General features: G+C 45.5%; 1 protein-coding gene across 2 annotated transcripts in view; it reads right to left on the reverse strand.

Annotated features, from left to right (window-relative positions):
- Positions 1–21,158, reverse strand: part of SETD3 (SET domain containing 3, actin N3(tau)-histidine methyltransferase) — an 800,835-nt gene that overhangs the window by 729,536 nt on the left and 50,141 nt on the right. Inside the window, exon 2 of one of the 2 annotated variants that reach the window (XM_069637733.1) lies at positions 8,445–8,559. In XM_069637733.1, coding sequence (XP_069493834.1) covers positions 8,445–8,556 — 112 coding nt within the window. In that variant the 5' untranslated portion in view covers positions 8,557–8,559. The remainder of the gene's footprint in view (positions 1–8,444; positions 8,560–21,158) is intronic. The other variant, XM_069637734.1, reaches the window with a different exon arrangement.

Raw genomic sequence — 21,158 nt, forward strand, 5'->3', positions numbered from 1 at the left:
ATTCCAACAGTATTAGTCTAAAAATTGAATCATGTTTGAGAACAAATCTCTGCAATCCACTTCTGTACATTTTTATCATACAGATTGATCCCGGTTGTTGATACGTACACTGGAATGAGGTTAGTTTTACTTTTTCATTGAGAGTGACCTATGAAATCTCACGTCTGACATAAAAGTCTAATTAGGTTGTCCTTCCCTTTTGTAGGAATTAATTAACAACTTTTGAAACTTTAACACATCCTACCCTGAAGAAGGATTGTTGTGTAATCCGAAGCGCGTCGGTACACATGGTTGTGTTTAGGAGATTCTGAGCAGAATACTGCCCAGATGGACAATTGTGTTAAATAATTCAATATTTAAATGTGTTACTTCACGAATAACTTTTTGAGAACATATGTATGTTTTTGAGGACTGTGATTCAGCTCAGAATATTGTCGTTGTTTAAATGTATAACTACTTTTGTTTCTAATGATTACCACGCTATGAGTTAATAGTGTGGATGTAACATTGGAACGCACCATTTGTGAAATTTATTTGCCTATATACATAAAAATACTTTATCTGTCTAAAACTGTTTTGTCTCAGTTTGGTGGTGCTTCTCTGTAGACAAGCAGAGAGACAGATGCTATTTATATTATCTTGTTTAGCATCTAAATATTTTTTTGAGTACAGTGAAGGCTTTCTTGCATTGTAATTTAATTGACAGTGTGGTCTCTCGTGACTTAAGACTTCTCCTTGTTGGAGTCGGATTGGGTTCACGTGATACTGAAAATAACCTTGGGGACTTGTCTCCCCATCAGGAGTGCAGCATAGGGTTATTAGCTGGCAGCAGCTGGTGTGTGTTTGGCGTTTCATATGTTAGGATCTCGAGTGGCTTCGAGAATCTCCCTGCTGCACCTGAAACTGTATATGAACTACCTGAGTTCAAATGATCATATCCTAGCGAAATGACCTGAATTTATATACTTTTAATATTGTTGTGCCTTCCACCATATACTGTTTTCTGAGCATCCAAGTTGTGGCCAGCCGTTCGGTCGGACCAGAGGATAGAATGGAGAGAGAGAGAGCGAGTTGCATAGGTAGCGGAAAGCTTCCGAGGAGTCAGGAAATTCAAGATGGATGTTGAGATCCCCCAGCAGGAGGAGTTGGGAGAAGGAGGAAAGGAGAGAAGATTCTAGGTCAGCCCATTCCGAGAGGAAGAGGGTGGACTGGCCCGGCAGCCGATAGAAATTGGCCACAGCAAGAGGTGACAGGAGAGCGAGAGAGAGCCTGCACACCAGGAATTGGAAAGAGGAATAGGCCTGAATGGGAATGACAGAAAAAGGGATCCACTCTGGAAGATCAGGGCAACTCCCGCTCCTGGTCTGTTAAACCTGGGCTCAGTGAGGATCTTGTAGCCTTCAGCGAGAAGTGTGTCAAAACGTGTGATAAAGCTGTCCTTAAACCAGGTCTCAGTGACAGCAAGAATATCAAGGTCCAGGTGCTCAAGAAGGTGGCAGATATCAGAGGAGTCCTTGACTGCAGAGCGAGAGTTAAGAGCGACAACGTGGAGCAGATTGCCATTTTTGAAGCACTTACGGGAGGTGCAGGGGACAGAGGTCCCACCAGTAAGGGGCGCGGGAGCCACAGATATAGAAGCAAGAGAAGGCAAAGGCACTGAAGGAAGAGCAGGCAGGGGAACCAGGACAGTAATAGATGGCAAGGGCACCAGTGAAGGAGGGGCCCCGGAGGGCAAGGAAGCCCCAGAACATGAATAAATGTATGGAAAATGCTGTTTCCGAAAGTTACTATTGTATAATCCAGAAAACTCCAAGATGGTATCACATCAAATGGGTGACAAACTTGGTCTAGAAGTTAATCCCATCAGACTGCCCCCTTTATTAATATGTCCAACGACCACAAATGGGTAGGTTTAATGTGATGTCACTTGTGGAACACTGTCCAATCACATGCATTGATCAATAAGATTAGAGAAATTGTAAACACCTCAAAAGGGAGTGGTTTCTAATCTCTACGGTCAAACCCATAGGTTCTGGGGACACACTCACTCACTGTGGAAAAAAGAGAGTAAGGGGAATTGAGAACACCAGGAAGGAGATACAATGGACTGCTTCCCTTTTGAGCCCATTGAGAGCACTGTAAGCAAGGTCTACCACAAGTCCCAAGCCTTTTTCAGTGCAAGAGTGTAACCAGTCCTTAAGAGGGTGCCTGTAAAGGACCGGTAGGGGGTGGTCTGTACTTCTGCTCTCTATATGGTAGAGGGGAGGCACAGAGGACCCCAGCCTAGATTCTCTATTCGGTAGCTATGGTCGAGCAATCAAGGCCTAGCTTCTCAGGAGGTGATGCAGGCTGGTTCTTAAGTACAGTGTAGTCCCCAAGTCCCCACAAAGGAATTTCCACACACTGTATTGGTTAGAACACAGTCTTTATATAATCAATATTCAAGGTTATGTACCCTTATCATAATAACTCACTTTGTACTTAGGAAAATCAACAATGGCAAATATATACAATTCTAAAGTGGTACCACCCTTTGTATTAGATCTCATTAAAGTGCATCAACAATACTGTAACAATGTCACACAGATCAATAGAGTGAAACCAGCAATAGAGAGAGGAGAGAAAATAAGATGGTTGAGCAATAGGCAGAATACTGGCCCCTACCACTAGACACAGTTCTGTGTGGAGATCCCCCCCACCTGGGCAACCTGTAAAATAAAGATATAGCACAAGCCCAGTCCATATATTGTTCTTCAAGTCTTATTCCCTCCTATAATGTTTTTACCCCCCCAGTGTACCTTGTGGAGTCGAGTTCTTCGAAGAGGCGTCGACAGATCCTTCTTGAGCGACCCCCTTTCAAGCGGGAGTCACGGATCGTCGAGAGGCATGGAGAAGCGTCGAGGAACTCGGCGTTCGGCGGCGGGGAATCGACGACCCTTCTTGAGTGCCTGCCCATTAAAGCGGGAGGCACGGGGCGTCGAACGTCCGTCGAGGAACTCGGCGTTAGGCGTCGGGGAATCGACAGCCCTTCTTGAATGCCTTCCCTTTCAAGTGGGAGACACGGGGCGTCGAACGTCCGACAGCAAACAGGGTAGAACGGCGTCGATGAGGCAGCAGCTTCGATCCAAGCGGTGCTCGTCGACGACAGAGCGTTGGCGTCCTGCAAGGCAGAGGCATGCGGGGCACCTCGATGACAATTGTTCTGGACCGCAAAGATTGTGGAGACGGGGCCCAGCAAGGGCGTCGAGTCGTTCGAGTCTATGTGGTCTTCGGGTGGCGGGAAACCCACCGGCAGGTTTCTCCTCGGCGCGTTGGTCGTCCTCGACTTTCTCCGGCAGGATAAAGCGGTCGACGGTGCGGACGAGGAAGTCCTTCGAGTCAAATGTTCTTAGGCAAGGAGCGGACGACTCCGGTCGTCGGCGGCACAGCGTCAAGTGGTTCCCACGGCTGGGCAACACAACTTCGACGGGCCTCCAGCGGTTACACAGACCTGCAAACCCTGGTCGACGGCAATGGACTTCGACGGCGGCGATGTCCGGGTGCTTCACTTCGATCTCCTCGGCGGTCCCGTCTCGGGTCGGCAGCCTTTCGAGGGTCTGACTTCCAGGGCGCTTCGGCGAAGATGGAGCGGTGCTCGATGGTCCCTCGGAGCACGGGAAGAGGGCGCTTTACCAGGTCCTCTCACGGGTCAGTCTTCGACGATTTCGGCAGCCTTCGGATCGGTCGAAGCAAATGCAGAAGCAAGTCTTCTTCTTCCAGCTGGGCGTCGAGGATCAGCAGTTCCAGTTACTCTTAGAGTGGAGACTCAGCTCCTGAACGCTTCTGAACCATTACCAGTAGTGAGAGGTCCCCAGATATACTATTCTGTCTCTCATCCACACTGCTGGCACACACTCAGCAGCCAATCATACAGAAGGGCATTCATGCAGTCAGTCAGCCAATCAGGCACACAGTGCATTCAGGCCACACTCCTCCCTTTCAGACACTCACAACAAGGAATGTGGATTGGGACAAGTACCCAGCCATTCAACACTACACACTGCATTCAGGCCAGTTTCGGGCAGGGCTGTCTCAGTCTTTGTCTCTCATGCCAGAAACCAGACAACCACAACAAGGAGTGTATATTGGTCACACACTCCATTCACCCAGGTCCCACCCACAGGAGGTACCCACAACATACAGTCACTGGGAAGGCTCCAGTCAGTCTAGCTGGGCCCTCACAACAACACCATATATGGAACTTCCACCCAACGGCCAGTCAGGGGGAAGGGACAGAGTCAGGGCTTCCCAGGACTTTGGGAAAACAAGGTAACAGGCAATAGAAAGCAAGAGGCCACAGGGGCCATCTTGTTTCCTATCAGGAATCAACTGATCCCAATGGCAGGGCCTGGGTATCCCAAAATGGAGGACACCCAGAGCACCTGTCAAATTCAGCATGGAGCTGCCACCAGCCCATACCCTGCTCTGTGGGCCACCCACAGGTGCCCAAAAACATACACTAGGGGCACAGGGTTGTACCCCTACCCATGGGTGCCATAAGGGTATCCCATGGGTCTGTTCACCAAACCAAAAGAGAGAGCTGCACTGCCAGGAGTCCCACATGGACTCCTGGGCAGAAAACACGAGAGGACACACGATAAAAAGCAGTAAAGGACAAGGATTCAGAGGCCCTGTCCCTCTGATGCATTTCCAGCATCGCAGTGCCCACCTGTCTGTGCAACAGCCAAATAAAATTCAGATTGAAGTATGATATAAAGGCAAACTATTCCTGAGGGGGGAGGGTGATACTCTAAAATACGTTTATGAATAGATTACATCCTGACCCCTTTCATTTGTATGTACTGAGGGGCTGGGGTATATAAATTGACTGTATATCCTGGGAAATAAGTAAATATGTCAGAAGAGTATGTGCTTCTGGAATTATAGATTTGATTAAATAGATTCCATATTGTGTATACTGGTAGATCCTTTTCTGTGCAATGTGCAAGCAGAGAAGAGCAAAGGACATCTCACTGTGTGCATATCTAGAATAATAAAGTAATTGAAGTCACTTCTTGAGTACAAGATCAAGCAGAATCTTATTAGTGCTGAATTCTTCAAGACAAAGGGAAAAGGGCGATTATTCAATACCCATTCCCCCGCCTTAAGATGCCCATCGAAAATGGGAAATGTACATCTTTTCACATTAATGCAATAGAAACACCACTGAGGGAATTAATCAAAGATACACGTTGAACATACATTCCCCTTTTACAAGCAATGTACATGCATGCAGGAATTTCAAGTAGGCGGTAATTTAATTTGGTGCTTTCTAAAACATTATTTGAAATTGTGGCACAGAGTAAGCGGGATGGTATCTATTTTCAACAAAAAATAGTAGAGAGATTTAGGTAGGCAGAGATGCTTATAATTAATTTTCAAAATATACATCTGCTGACGTGTATGTTACAAAATGTTGCATCTCCCATTGTCCGGCTTCGTAGGCGGCCTAAAATAAGTAATCCTACGTTTGGGAAGCTGATTACTGCCGCTCCTTTCTTCCGGCGCTGGAAGCTGCCTTGGAAGAGAGTAGGAGCTGCGTTAACACGTTGGAGGTCTGTTGCCTCGGTAACGCCAGCAACAATGTGGCAGGCACAAGGTCAGCTGATTGCTGCAGTCGGCTCCGACTACGCCTGTGGTTTAAAAGCGTAATGATTCGGAAGCTCGCTGCTTCTCATTGTAGCGACTTGCCGAAATTCCTTTGTTCTTGAATTTGAATCCAGTTTTTCTGACCGGCGTGCTTAACGGATCGTTCCAGCCTCTGGCCCTTCTAGGTGCTATGCATCCGCTCTCCTATACTGTATCCAGTTCTCGGATCATGGACTGCTTGACTTTGTTAATTCCAGTTCCGGACATTTCCTGAGGTACGCTCCGCCTTTCCTCCGGTTTGGATACCTTCCCTAGGCTACTCCTGTTGGCCTTACCTTCCAGACCGGCTTTGAGGTACGCTCGTCTTCCTCTGCCTTCATTACAGTTACTGCTTCATATGTGTTATGCACTCAGCTCCCACTACGAACGGCAGTCGTTTCTGGCACAAACATTGTTGTGACTTGGGTAATGGCAGTTTCTTACTGACTACCTGGGAAGCTTCCCAGAGCCCTCCTTGACTTCTCCCTCGGTTCGCCTTCCTTACTATTGCCAGCTCTCATCCTCTGCTTATCAATACATTTGGCAACAGCTTATCTGTACATTCTGCAACATCAGCGCTTCATTCTGAGGATCACAGTATTGTTTCTACCTTTTCCAGAAGACACAATTGGACACAACAGTTAACCTCCTCTATATTTGGGAAGACTATTTGCATAGAATCCTGTGCAGATCAAGAACGCTCTGCAAGCATCCAATGTGCACCAACCCGGCTCTAGTGTGGCCCTCGTGCCGCTCGGTCATTAGCTTCCTATACCAACCTTCCCTGTTTCTTATTTTATCCCAGTCAATGTTTTGGCATCACTGTCTTCACCTCCTCATCCTGGCTATAAAGAACTGGTAAGGAAGTAGCATCTACTTCTAACATAGAATAAGTGTTTCTTTATCAGGGGTTATTTTGTCACCACTCATTTTAGATCCTGGAGGGCAGGTGTTTTTTCCACACTATGCAACCAAGTATTCAAAGCATAGGAAGGTGAAATACCTTTGGTGCTTAGTGAGTCTTGTACTAGGAGACAGTTACCTGCCCTTACAGTATGAGCTAATCATTTTTGTTCTTCTTTGCAACCTGGCTTACTGGCGGTGTGTTCTCCCCACTCTTTTGTGCAATTTGTCCCTTTGACGGGTTACTAGAGCTACTGCAGAGGGGCGTATCATAAAACAGAGTTTACCTCAGGTGAGGAGGCCTGGGTTAAGGTATAAGCCAGGCTCTTCAATCAAGAACATCTTGTCCTAGAATTGGCTGCGTCTCCGGAGCCTTTGGTTCAGTGAGTAACACAAAAGTCTATTTCTACACCTGCAGCATTGAAAACAAATGACTAGTGCACTGATCATTTTTCATCATTGGCATTGAAGTTTCATTGATGCATAACTTGATTGATATTTAAATTGCTTTAAGTATTTCTATTTTATTAATAAATAGACCCTCTGTGCAACCGTGTGTGTGTCTTGTTCCGAAATGGGAGAGAGACTGTAAGGAATAAATACTGTTAATTGGTGGCCGCAGATTCATTAAAACAACATTATAAAATAAAGGAAAATTGAGTGGCTTGAAAGTTCCTCTGTGGATTCAGTTTGTCTGGTCCCAGTTTCACTGATGACAAGCCGTTGGGTGCAGCCAGGAAGCCTACGTTTTTATTCCCCTTGACAAAGTTTGGCACCTTCTCTAGAGAGAAGTAGTCTTCCTTAGGGGTATGCTGGGTAATGCAGCTTTAAAGGCAAGTCTGCCAGCGCTTTCAACCAAGAGGCTATCTCTTGCCCCCAACCATCCCAGGAGGATATTTTGGGTGAAGCTGCTGTGTGGACCAGGTCCTAACCTGCTGCGTGAACACTGGAACCAGGATCAAGCTCACTGGGAGTAGCAGTTCCTGCAGGTGTTTTTAGTCAACGCCCCTACTGGAGAAGGGCAGGGCTACCCCAGCCCACAGAGACCCTCAGCAGGGAGAGGGAGAGCATTACAGCAACCCACAAGTCAAGAAAAAGCCCTGGGCCCCGCTTCTTGCCTCAAACCTCTTATGAGCTACAAAGACCTGGGCGACACATGCCCATCTCAAGCCTCTTCATGCCAGGTGTTGTTGCTGATTGGACTGCACTGTGTGTTTGGAATCACCATCTCAAAGTTGCTTGAATCCTGGCTCAATACTGTTTAGCCCCTAGAACACGATGTTAAGATAGTTAAAGTGGTCCTGTTCCCTGGCCTGCCTTAGTGGAGCCTAGTGACTTGTAACACCCCACTCTCTACCTTTTAAAAAATACACTCATTGAATTCCGCAAAAATTCTTGCCTGTTCTCCCTTATGAAAGGTCTTCATCCACTTCTGTAAAGGAAAACAGACGATTATCAGTGTTCTATTAGTTATGTGTATTATTACTCTAAATAAAGTTCCTTATTTTTATAGACCTTCAACTGGAAATTCCATCAAGTTTGGAATTACTGTAGTATTGGTGTTGTGGTTGCCACTGCGTTAGCTTTCATCCCTACTGAAGAGTAGCCTGTACTTGGCTCGTGTTACCAAAAGAGGGAAAGGAGGATTACCATCCAGGCTGTGTCTGTTTCACCTTCATGACAAAGATCACTTAGTAGTAGTGTGGGGCTAAGTAAGCACATCAGCCACTACTGGAGCAGGACTTATTTTATCACAGTGCTGAAAATCAACATATTTTGCAGTTAATGCTAGGATTGGGAGCATAATGAAGCTTGAGCAAGAGGAATATAGAAAATGACAAGCAAGTACTAGGCTTCAACAAGATTACACTTACTCTGCAGTAATTCACTGATCAGGCACATCATTTCCTTCGGGGACACTGCAGCTGCAGCAGCAGCAGGCCCAACGCCTGAACGTTGAGTTTTAACTCTACTTTTCTTCCCCATCTTCTGGAAAAAAAGAAAACGAGCCATTTACAAACATTACAGAAAAGCAAAGTAACATGCATTTTACGGTCGTGCTGCAATTGTAACAGCAGTCCAGTAGAACACTCTTAATATAAATTTGATAAAATCTTGATTTAAACAAAAAATCAAGAAATCAACTGAAACACTGGCCAGTTGTGAAACCAGTAGTCTTGTGCGACGGACTACCTGGAAAAGAAACAAAGCACATTCTTTTGATCAAAAACAGACAACCACGTGGGAAGTTAAACTAGGGCTATCAGAAGGGAGCCACAGACAAATAAAACCAAATGCTATCTGGAAAAGGGGCATAGATACAATAGTGAAAGAGAATTAATAAGTGCAGATACACAAAAAGCAGACAAGATGGCATTATGAGAGACATGAACAAGCTGGGGCAAAACAAAGAGTGAAACCTGGGACTTGGTCCCTGTGGATCATGTAACATCACGTGACTGGATTCTCATTGTCATTTTCTTCCTTGAATTCCCAGAAGATCTTGTGCACCATCGAGGGTCCTGCATGTAAAATGAAGTTCCCTGGGCCTACAAAACCCAGGCTGCGGGTCTGAAAGCCACCACCTTGAGTACTCAGATTGGCTCCCGGGGATGGGGCGGGGAAGGGGCCGAAGGAGAAGAGTCATGTAACAACACTGCCTCCCATGTCACTGATTCCCTCCTGGCATCTTGCTCAGGCATCTACAGCCAAGTTCCAAAGGTCTGGGAGAAACATGCACAATTATTAGCCTAGACCAAATTAAAGAGAACGGCGAAATGAACACATTCACAATATTGCCCTATTACATCTCCCTTAGCAGGATGTGGGGATATAGCTGGGCATATTGGATGAAATCCCTATTCATCACGCCCCTCCCCAAGTCAGCTGCACATCACATCCATCCTCCAAAGAGCACGTCAAACATCAAGAAGGGAATAGCACAGACTTGGGTTGTGAGAGGTGAAAAAGAACACTTTAGAAGTAATTGACTAAGAGTGGGATATAGTTTACAGACAAACAAGAGCCTAAACAGTTAATCACTTAAATATTATCCAACTGAAATACTTATACCAATGTTATTGTTACACCCAATGAGGCTACACTCTTATTCCTACATACCAGACACATGAGCAAGAAACTACTCACTGGACTTAGCGTGGACTTGCCCAAAGATTCCGAAATACTGGGTTTCGGTAGTGGAAACAGTCAATACCCTAATAGAGGAAGAAACGGCAACTGACCTGCATATCTGGTTCTAAGTAAAAACAAATAAAAGGCAATTCACTGGGGTGGCCTTGGCAGTGGTAAGGGCAGTACTGGTGATATCATGGTACGGTGCAAGCAACCTCTTGGGATACATGCTTAAAGGGCAGTTGTGTACTGTGGAGAGAAAGACACGTTACAACCAGATTCTTCTCCCAAGAGTAGTAGATTAAAATAGAATTGAGTAGAGTTTAGAAGCTACCTACAAACATGAGTCTAAGTAGCATCTGATTGAAACCAGGAGAGAAAACAATGGGTTGATGAGATCCAGAGAAGATTATTGTTTGATGCACATCCAATGACATGAACAGTGAGTTGAGAGAAGAAAGGTAGCACTGTAGTTCATTTGGGGCTCATTACCCAGTCAGAATTGTTGAAAGACTGAATAAGTTCATAAATTACTTGTGATTGAATGTACCCAAGAAGTACCGTGCTAGCGTTTAAGAAATGACAGAAAAAACTGTTAAGTACTATATTATGCAGTGGTGAGAAAGAAAAAAAAAACACACACACACACACACAGCTATGTTTAGGCCAGAAACTACAATGGATGCAAGGGTTACAGACTCCCTCATGCCCTGGTGGAGATTGCATGACCTGGTGGATATTGTAGAGAACTTGAGTATTCACAAAATCTATGGATGTATTACATTTATTTCTTAAAACTTGCTTCATTTTTAGACCTTTGGGATCTAGAGCAATACACAGACCAAGACACTAGCTTCTAAATGGGTGAGATCTATCCAGCTGTTAAGTTAGACTGCATATTTTGACTGATTCCTACACTTATATTACAAAGTTGACATCTTGAAATATACTGACACGATCACAAACAAACACTGTATGACATAGAAAACTGCTAATGTATTCTTTAAATACTGTAAGAGAGTCATGGGATCACAAGAAAAGTAAGACACTGACACAAAAGATACCATTTGTAAAACCTTCATTAAAGTTTCTGAGTTTGGAGAAACTCCTACTTTGCCCTATAACTAGGATGGGAGTAGTCTCGACCATCAAATGATAAACAAAACAGCCCTGGTGGAGTCCATCAAATCAAAATGACCTATGCTAAAGAACAACGAATGCCTGTCCAAAAAGTGCATAAAGGAGATATGTATGTAAAGGAAAATCAGTGTTCAAACAAAGAATAAATGTGCCTGAATCAGCTCTTCTACCCACGTCAGACAGCACACAATAGGGCGGTCCCTGTAGGCAGATGGCACACTATGGCTCTGGGTTTTAACACAAAACAGTTCAAAACTTGGATCGAGGCCTGTCTGGCCTTCCAGGTAGAAGTCTCTCTTTCCAGCCTTTCAAACAGCAGTCAACAAAAAGTTCACGTTGGTCTCCCTCTGTCGGGCTGAGACCTCAAAAAGGTTCACGTTGGTACCCCTCTGCTGGGCTCAGATCTTTCACAACAGAAAGGTTCATCAATCCTTGCAGGGGCTTCCTTCCCCAAGCTTATTACACCTCAGATCGTTCCGCACTGGTCCACCCGCAGGGATGGACCCAAAGGTGATGGCTGTGGCCTGGTTACCGGAGAGAGAGATCCCCGGGGACTAGCAGGTGAGACATCCTTTGGTTTCTCACAATACATATGCTATACACAGAAGCTCCAAATCAGGAGGAGGAGTACATACTACCTTATTTTGTAACCAAGCCTGATGTTTCTATGCAAAAAGCCTACTGTAGGAACATGTTTTAAGCATTTAGTAGCTGATCATGCCTCTCTAACTAGTGATCTATTTTAATCTTATGTACTTGCCCTTTATACCTGTCTAACTAGAAGACTCCTTCAACATTAACTAGCTCACAAAGCGCAATTGGCTAGAGGTTCATTTGTATTCCTTGCTAGCATGTGATCTATGTATTAGAGTGAACAGATTTGACACTACTTTCAAGGAAGATTGTAATAATTAATTTCAATACCATACAAAAATGGTATTCTTTTGAGATTAATATGACTTTCTTCACAACTTACCAAAGTGGTACTATTATTGACATGAGTGGGAGAAGGGTAGGTTTTGGGTGCATAAAATCACATATGCATGTAACTAATTGTGTTAGCACCATAGCGCCTACAACGAAACTTGCAACTATTATTGAAATGGGCCGAGTTTCAGGAGGGCGAATGAGAGATTGCTTAAAAGCCAGTGGTCTTCTATTTTGTAAATAAAAAGTGGGGAAATACAAAAAGTTGTTTATTAGTAAGTAAAGAATTAACAGGATACATGGTATTTATGCAATGCCATCTGCCATTATGCAATAAAACCAAGGTTAACAGTATATGTATACTGTGAGGGATCATCAATGAGAAGCGGATACAAGGTGTTAATGTTTTAAACAAAGACTTTTATTAACCCCTTAAACTGCTGACGGTTTTCGCTTCCAGTGCTGAGCCCTTTTTTGGACATTTCTGTATGCTACATTTAATCCCTTGTAACCTTTTTGTTACAAGTGATATCCCGGCCAAATTTGCACCCTTTTCTTCCAACTCTGCTTAAGGGAGGTGTGAGAAAATAACAAGAAAGTGACCAAATGGTGTGTTTTTTCAGAACATGCCAATAAAATGAGGTATGGCCTTTGGTTTTTTCTTGTAAGAGCTAGGAACAAATGGTTTGTTGTTCTGAACCCGCCATTTTCCAAGCTTCTAAGAACAGGTTAAGTGGACATTTTTTTTAAAAAAAATGTTTTATAGGCTTACTATCAGTTTTGTGAAGGTAGGTGATTTTTCCCTTTTTTTCAATAGGACATGCTTTTACAGAACGGAAGAGGAGGGTAGGAAAGCTGAATGGGAAGAAAGAAAGGCATACATTTCTGAAAAGTAGACAAAATTCCAAGTACAGGAAGGGGCCATTTGCGCAGGTCAGGCAACAACTATATAACTAAAATTCCCATAGTTTGGGAAATAATTTGAAAAATTACAGAAAGAAAAAAAAAAAAGTTATGTGCTGGACATGTTTGGACTTGAGAAAAATCAATGCACCGCTACATTCCCCGACGCTTCTACTTAGGAAATCACACATTTCTCGTACAGTGTCACAAAACAAGCAATACCACAAGCCAAAAACGGAGCCATGATACACAGGATTTTAATGCTGACGGCCTAAACAGACGTACTTAGCATTTGAAAATAAGGAAAACAAATGTGGTGAAGAATGGCAAGCATACCTTTTTTGAAAAAGCACCGGCAGACCTTTAGAAGGATAGGTGACTTGCACAGGTTACAAAAGCGTACAGTGCCGAAAGCAGAGATTAAATGTGGTTTGCATTTGGGAAATTAAAGGGTTGTGTAACAAAGTGCAGTAGAAAATGTATGAAAACGTTATCAAAACCAAGAGAAAAGAACAAATGTCCTACCTTTCCACATTCCCACAGGTGTCCCGATAAGAATGGTACTTCACATGTGTGGGTGCACTGACCTGGGAGGAAAGGGAAAAGGCTAAACCACTGGCACATCAAACATCCTGGGGAATTTTGGATTTGGCCGTCTGGATAACCCATAGATCTGACTGGGGTGTCGCAACAACCAGGGAAAACAGGGAACCCCATGAATTTCTGAAAAGAAGAGGCCTGACTTTCACAAATCGCCTTAGAATTTATTACCCACAAGACCAGGCAAAGTCCAAAATGTAGTGGAAAAAAAACAACGTTTTCAGACATTTGCCACCAGGTAATAACCGAAACACGCTGGCAACACCACATGTCCTACGTTCCCAAAAGTGCCCCGACAAAAACGTTACCCCACATGTGTGGGTGCACTGACCTGTGCTCAAACGGAAAAGGCTAAACCACTGGTACATCAAACGCCCTGTGGAATACTGGATTTGGCCACCTGGACAACCCACAGACTTTGGCCTGGGGTGTCGCAGCCACCAAGGAAAACAGGAAGTCCCTTCATTACTGAAAAGAAGACACCTGTGGGAATCCAACGAGGTCTGACTTTCGCGAATTGGCCTATAATGTATTATCCACAAGGCCCAGCAAAGTTCAAAATATAGGGGAAAAACACTATTTTGAGACATTTGTCACCAGGAAACCTCTGAAACACATCAGCAACAACAATGTCGAACCTCCCCACGTTCTCAAAGTTGTCTTGACGAAAACAGTCTCTCAAATGCCTGTGTGCGCGTTACTTGGGCAGAAAAGATAAAAGGGCTGACCGCCCCCAAGTCCAGAGGCAGTCCCAGAGAACCCCGTCAGGGTCCCCATCCCTAAGCGGAGGTAAAAGATCTAATGCACCGCAGTCAGAGCTCCAAACTCCAAGATGGTTGGGGGCGATGTCCCCAGCCATTGGCTCCCATCTCCCATGTGGGTCGACTGTCTGCAAGCCCAGCACCGATCCCAGGGAGCCCCAACAGAGTCCCCATTCTTTCCTGCAGGGAAAAGCTTCAGCGCAGCGAGAGCTCCAGGATGGTCGGGTGATGGCAAGGGAAAAGATGTAACTCGGCATGGCCAGAGCGATCGCAAGGAGCCCAGGCAGCGTCCCCATCTCTCCCCACAGGGAAAAGCTGCAACACTGTATGGCCAGAGCTCCAGGACAGCTGGGGGTGCTGCCTCCAGCCTAGGCCGTCTGCCTGGCACGTGGCTAGACTGTCCTACAGCTCAGCAGCAGTCATCGGATGACCCGGCAGGGTCCCTGTCCCTCCCAGGAGAATGCAGCATGGCCAGAGTTCCAGGAATTGAAGAGGCGCAGGGCAGATCCCGTAGAAATAATGTAAAACTGCTCGGACTGCGGGAGGGAATTGAGGGCCAGGACCTGACTGACTATGTCGAGAGGCTACAGACAATTGGACCAGAGACACTCTCAAGGCTTTGCAGTAGAAAGGGTACCCAGGCCTCTGCAACGGAAAGCTCCACCGGGGTCCCATCCTAAGCAAATATTAGTGAGAATATTGAATTTGAGAGATCACAAGGTGGTGCTGCGTTTCTCAAGAGAAGGTGGATCGATTAAAAAAGGGAGATGCAACATTGGCCATATAGCCATACTATACCCCATTGGTCCAGCAAAGGCAGAATTCCTTTATCCCTGTGAAGACGCAACTTTTCAAGATGGGGATTAAATACATGCTGAGGTTTCTGGCATGACTAAAGATCCTATATGGGGGAAGGGGCATTTTCTGGAAACACTGGCAGCACCAAATATGTGTTTGGACCATAATAACCTGGAAGACAGAGGATGAAGATGCGCTGAGCAGAGCTGATAAACCCAAGTGACCATAGCGGGAGTGGCCGCTGGAACCCACAACAGGGTATGGAACCAGAATTAAAAGCAGAACACAGAACAAACCTGGCCACAGGTGGACACATCACGGACGGAAATAGTGGAACTATGGACTAAGTACTGGCCCCTGGGCGGCAGTTTCAATCGATTTTGCTGAATGCAGGACAAGCACAGACGCCACTATATGAGCCAGCTGGTTGCTGGCTTGGGACCCGATACCCAATGGCTAGGAGTAACTTAAAACGATACGTGTCAGCCTGAACGGGATCTCACTATTGGGCGCTATTCACCCCTGAAGGTAGAGAGGTTGTTTTGGTTTAATATGTTTTTTGTTTGTTGTGAGCTCAGAAGGCTGATGGACCAATATATGAAAGGTGGAATAGTTCTTGTGGGGAAAACAGAACACAATCAGTGCTCGGTGTTTGGCCGGGAGGGAGTGCGAGGAACACGGACAATAGGGATGAGGAAGCGTTGTACATCGACCAAGAAACAGACTGGAGGAGAAATCCAAGGTGGGGGCAGGCGGTGGGTAGATACACAGCACCATGCCTCAATTTAACATTTTATCGTGGAATATCACAGGGCTCGAGTCATACATGAAGAGAAATCGGGTGAGGTCTTACCTAAAAAGAAAACGGATATCAGTGGCTTTGCTACAGGAAGCACGTTGCTCCCGGATAGTCAGGAGCTATTGGTGGCTCGGTGGGGTGGTGTGGGGTATGGTTCCACATATTCCCAATATGCAAGAGTGGTCCTCAAAAGGGTGGAGGCGGGGTCCCTTTACGAGTGATGGAGGTGGTGGCTGAGAAGGAGGAAAGGTATGTAATACTGCATGGACATAGCAGACAAAGGGAAATCTGTATAGTAAATTCGTATTTTCCCAACGCTCTGATCCCGGCATATGTAAAGAACTTGAGTAGCACACTTGTTGAAAGGAGAGACTCAATGTTTGTATGGGGTGGAGATTTTAATTGCGAATGCGATGCACTACTAGACCATTCGATGCCCCTACATGGTGGACCTTCGAATGCAACAGTGGCCTTAAAGGTTGCCATAAAAGAACTAGAGTTGGTCAATGTTTGGCGGGAAATACACTCGGGAGAGAGAGAGGTTACTCTTCCTATTCAACCCCACATAAATGTACATATGAGGATTGACTTTGTATTTGTAGGCCAGGAAAGTTTAGGGGAGTACATTAGTGCGATTCCAACTTGGCATTTCCCTACACTGGCGTTGGAAGATAAAACTTTTGCAGACTCGCTACGTGAAAGCATTGGCCAATACCTAGAAGCAAATTTTGGGAGCATAGCAGCAGAGGCGTGGTGTGTGAGGCGTTGAAAGTAGTGGTGAGAGGACAGACGATGGCTAGGGCGGGTGGGATCCGTAAACAACTGAGCAAAGATCTGGAAGTATTGAAAGATGAGGTTACGAGACAGGAATCTAGGGCACCTGTGACTGGTAATTTGGAGAGACAAATTGCTGAGGTACATGTGCAATGTAAACAGGCCTGGGGCAGGTTGACGCAGTTTGACTATGAGGCAAAGCCGAACAATCGCATAAGGAAGGAGATAAATCTGGGAGAATGTTGGCTTGGTTGTGCAAGCGTGCACAAACTAGAGTAACAACTACACTGCTCCAAGATGAGACTGGAGACCCGTGAAGGTCGCAGATGACTATCAATGATATATTCAGGGAATTCTAAGCGCAGCTATACAGTCATGAGATAACTATATCCCTGGGAGAGCTAGATATGGCTCTTGAGAAGATACACCTCCTGTGTATGTCAGAACAGTCAAGACAATTAGATCAATCTATCACTACAATAGAGGAAATACAAGAGACGACTGCAGCACTAGCTTCGGGGTAGGCGCCAGGGGGGCGGATTGCCATCAGAATTTTAGAAGGCCTATAGCTCACTGTTGTCCAAACCACCAATGAAGATGTACGAAGAGGCTTATGACAAGGGAATGCTCCCAATGAGACATTGGTGACGCCGATTTTAAAGCCAGGGGAACCTCCTGAAAGCTGCGAGTCGTACCGACCACTGGCCTTACTGAACTATTTGTTTGTTTCTTTATTATTTATAGGGTGCCTTAAACCCTTAGGTAACTGGGCGCACAGCATGGCAAGATTACTTATGGCTTGGTAACATTTGCATAGATAAGTATATACAGGTGCATATAAGGTTACAATTTACATAGTTACAGGTATGTACATGTGCATAGGTAGATACAGTAATAGTTACAATTTGTGTAGTTACAGGTATGTACATATGCATGGGTAAAATCGTTGGTGTATGATTACTGCCTGGGACAGAAATAGTAGAGAGCGAACATATGTGGCTATGGTTATTGGTCATTTGACTAGGATGCTAAAATCCTCACAACAGTACTGGCCCGCCGACGACGAGGGGTGATATCTGCTGTAGTGCACGCAGACCAGAAAGGATTTATCCTGGGCAGCTGTGTGTCACCAAATCTATGTAGGCTACAGCATGTGATAGATCATACAAATGGGCGCTCACAATATGTGCTGGTGGCTTCGCTAGATGCCATAAAAACCTTCGACTTAGTGTGGGAGTGGAAAAGCCTTTGACTTAGTATGGGAGTGGATATACGTGGTGCTAAAGAGATTTGGGGAGTCATTTATAAGATGGGTCAAGCTGCTATATACTAACACAGCGGCGAGATTGAAATCTGGGAGGTGCATCTCCGATCTATGGGACATGCAGAGGGGTACTCGACAAGGGTGTCCATTATCGCCAATGATGTATATATTGGTGCTAGAACCAGATGCAGTGTATTTGATACAAGAATACCTAGAGGCGAGCATACTGGTAGATAGTAAGTGGCACCTCATCTCATTGTGTGCGGATGATGTTCTGCTGTACTTATGTGAACCAATGCATAACCTCCCCATCATATTGGAAGTACTGAATGACTTTGCAAGAACGACTGGGATTAAGTTCAGTAGAGAAAAATCTTGTATATTTCCCCTGGCTGGACTCAGAAGGGAGGATGTGTCTGATCTTCCAGAGTTGGGACTGAAATGGGAAGTAAATGGGTTTAGCTATCAAGGGATCTGGATAGTGCATAGCCCGAAGGATACTCATAAAAATAGCATGATCAGAGCATTAGATGGGGTACAGGGGTCCATTAAATTCTGGTCACGCTTGCCTCTATCACTCATGGTGAGGGTGTCCATAACGAAGATGGTTATACTTCCTAGATTGCTGTATGCATTCTCAAACATTTGTTATTGCATAGAACCGTGTTTTTTCTGGCAACTAAAGGGGATCATTAGGGGCTTCCTGTGGGGAATCGGGGGGGGGGGGGGATTCGCTGTAGGATTGCTATGAATATGTTATACTTATCACACAGGGAAGGAGTGGTGCAACTTCCACAATTTGAATGTTAGCATGTAGCAGCGCAACTAAAATATGTGGCATTATGGCTGGCAGATGGGGAAACAGCAGAAATGAGATTACTGCAGCAGGTGGTGCAACTGAGTAGGCTCAAGGAATGCTTATGGACGCTGCCAGCTTAAGTGCTAATTGCTTTCTGCTACAGCTGGGAAGGTAGATCTGGGCAAGAGTACTGAAGGTGACGCATTGAGCGCGCCTATACGCTAGGAATGCTCCGATAGTGATGTACGCCTGCACTACTTGAACAGTACTTGGGGAGGCTAGAGTTTGGGAAAGAAACAGGATACATACGCGGAGAGATGTATGGAGATGGGAAATTAAGAGAGATGGATGACCTAGTGAGGGAAGATGGCTTACCAAAAGGGCAGTTTTTATGTTATGAGAGTTTGCAAAGGGCTAAACAGATTTGGGGGGGGGGTCGGTTTGCCTGAGGAGCAGGGAGAAGACGGGTTATTGTCCCTATTATACCAATTAGAGGATGGAGGTAAGCAGATCACCCGCCTGTATGAATATATCAGAGGTACGAACAAAAAGATGCATGACAAACTGAGGGTACAATTGGAAGGAGTTGTTGGGGTGCAGATCACTGAGGTGCACTGGGAGCAGGTGCTGTCTTTTGTGAAGCATATGTCGCAAAATATGAGGTTTTGTTTGATAAAACTCAATGTGCAGCACAGGACATACATGGACCCCAGCAGAGTGGCTAGGTTTGGGCGAGGAGCAACCACCAACTATCCGTGGTGTAATTCTGAGGGGGCGAACCTGATACACATGCTCTGGCAATGAAATAATTTGAGAGTTTTTTGGAGCCAAATAGAGCAGACTTACAGGGAGGTGGGTGTTACGAGGTTTGAGTGGACCCTGCTGGAATGTCTACTGGGGATGTACGGAAGGCCACCCAAATACAAACGTGTGGAAATGTATGGATCTAGCATGTATATTAGCAAAGAGGAGAGTGGCCATGACCTGTAAGTCTATACACGGTCCTGTATTTAAACAATGGCGGGGGGAAATGGAACGCTGGAGCATGGCAGAGACAAGGGCGTGGACAGGGGCAAGATGCGGGGAAGAGGAGGTACAATCAGACCAATTTGAAGTATGCAAAAGCCTGCTGATAGCAATGTTCCCACCCTCAGATGATAGGCCACCGTGAATTATACATAGGACGTCAGGACAGATAATTATGGAGCACTGTATGAGCCCGCAAGATAATGGGAGATGCATCATCCCTTGTACCGGCAAAAGAAAACACATAGGAATTGTTTTGGACACATGGAACGACTATCAAATATGGGAATGTACGTAATTGTTCAGATTGTAAACGCAGACTAAATGCTATTTTATGTTATTCTAATAATACACCAGTGCCACAAATATTTGAAAAAGCAATAGAGGTTAAAAAAATAAAATATAAAAATATTTACCCTGACTTTGTTGCTGGGGTTCAGATACTGCAGAGATGCTATGACCCAGTGAAATGGCTGCTGCAAGCCCGGCAGATCCCATATGCTTTTATTTTCCCTGCCAGGCTGCGAATACAACATGGTGGACAAGTGCACTTTTTTGAGACTCTAGACGATGCCATTGCCTACATAGAGGCATCAATCCCTTTGCCGCTGAGGGAGCGGTGCAACAACAGAAGCCCTAGCACGGTGGCGAATGCCACGCCACACAACGGGGGAGAGTGATAGCAATATTAATGGACCAGGGCTGTAATACATCGAACAACGTCCCATATAAGTAACAAAGAGACTGGCCGGAGCACATAATCGGCCCAGGAGCGTTGCAGCAGCTGGCAACGCACCCCAAGAGATTTCCGCAGTTGTTATGGGATGCGTACATTTTGGGGTGATGATGGGGGAGGGGGGTGATGGGTTGGGGGGACAGATTGGGATTTGCAGTTTTGTCTTTTGGGGCAGGATTGGTGCTCTGGGTGGAAATATTCCTGGTTGGGTTAATGGGGGAAGGAACTTGGTGGGATGGGGGTTTATGTTTCAAAAGTTGGCAGACATATTGCTAGGCAGGTACAAAGGAGGACTGGTCAACATAGATTGGAGGGACATGGTATGTGTAATTTATGGTCCGATGGGAACCAATGGGTGAAAGTGTGACATTGATAACGTGGAACGTTGTTGGCCTCAATAGCCCTGCAAAGGCAAGGAAGGTCCTGGCATACTTAGACCGCCACCTACCTAAAGTAGTAATGATCCAAGAAAAACATGTACAGGGACCATTGATCAGGGAGTTTGCGTCCAAGTGGGGTCAGCAGATATATTACATGAAGTACTCATCACAAGCTGGGGGGGGGGTGCTCACTTTTAATACAACGCTCACCAGACAAGAAGATAAAAGCTGCATACATCCTGAGGGGCGTTATGTGATAGTCTGCGGGAAGCTATCCGGCACAAGGGTGGTAAAACATATGGCCTGAATATTGATGACCCTAGATTTTATGGCGATTTGTCCAAGACACTTATGAGGGAGCCTGCCACCCAGATAGTGTGGGGAGGGAGGGAACTTTAATACTGTCCTGAAATGCGATTGGATGGATTGAGAACTACACATTGGGGTCTGTCCCGTGGGGCGCATATGATTGCCCAGCTTATGTCCCAGATGGGGCTAGTGGATGTCTGAAGGAACCGAAATGCAGGTGTGGCCGAATACACTCATTAC

The sequence above is a fragment of the Ambystoma mexicanum genome, chromosome 14, assembly GCF_040938575.1.
Source record: "Ambystoma mexicanum isolate Mex_15411 chromosome 14, UKY_AmexF1_1, whole genome shotgun sequence".
Classification (NCBI taxonomy): Eukaryota; Metazoa; Chordata; class Amphibia; order Caudata; family Ambystomatidae; genus Ambystoma; species Ambystoma mexicanum.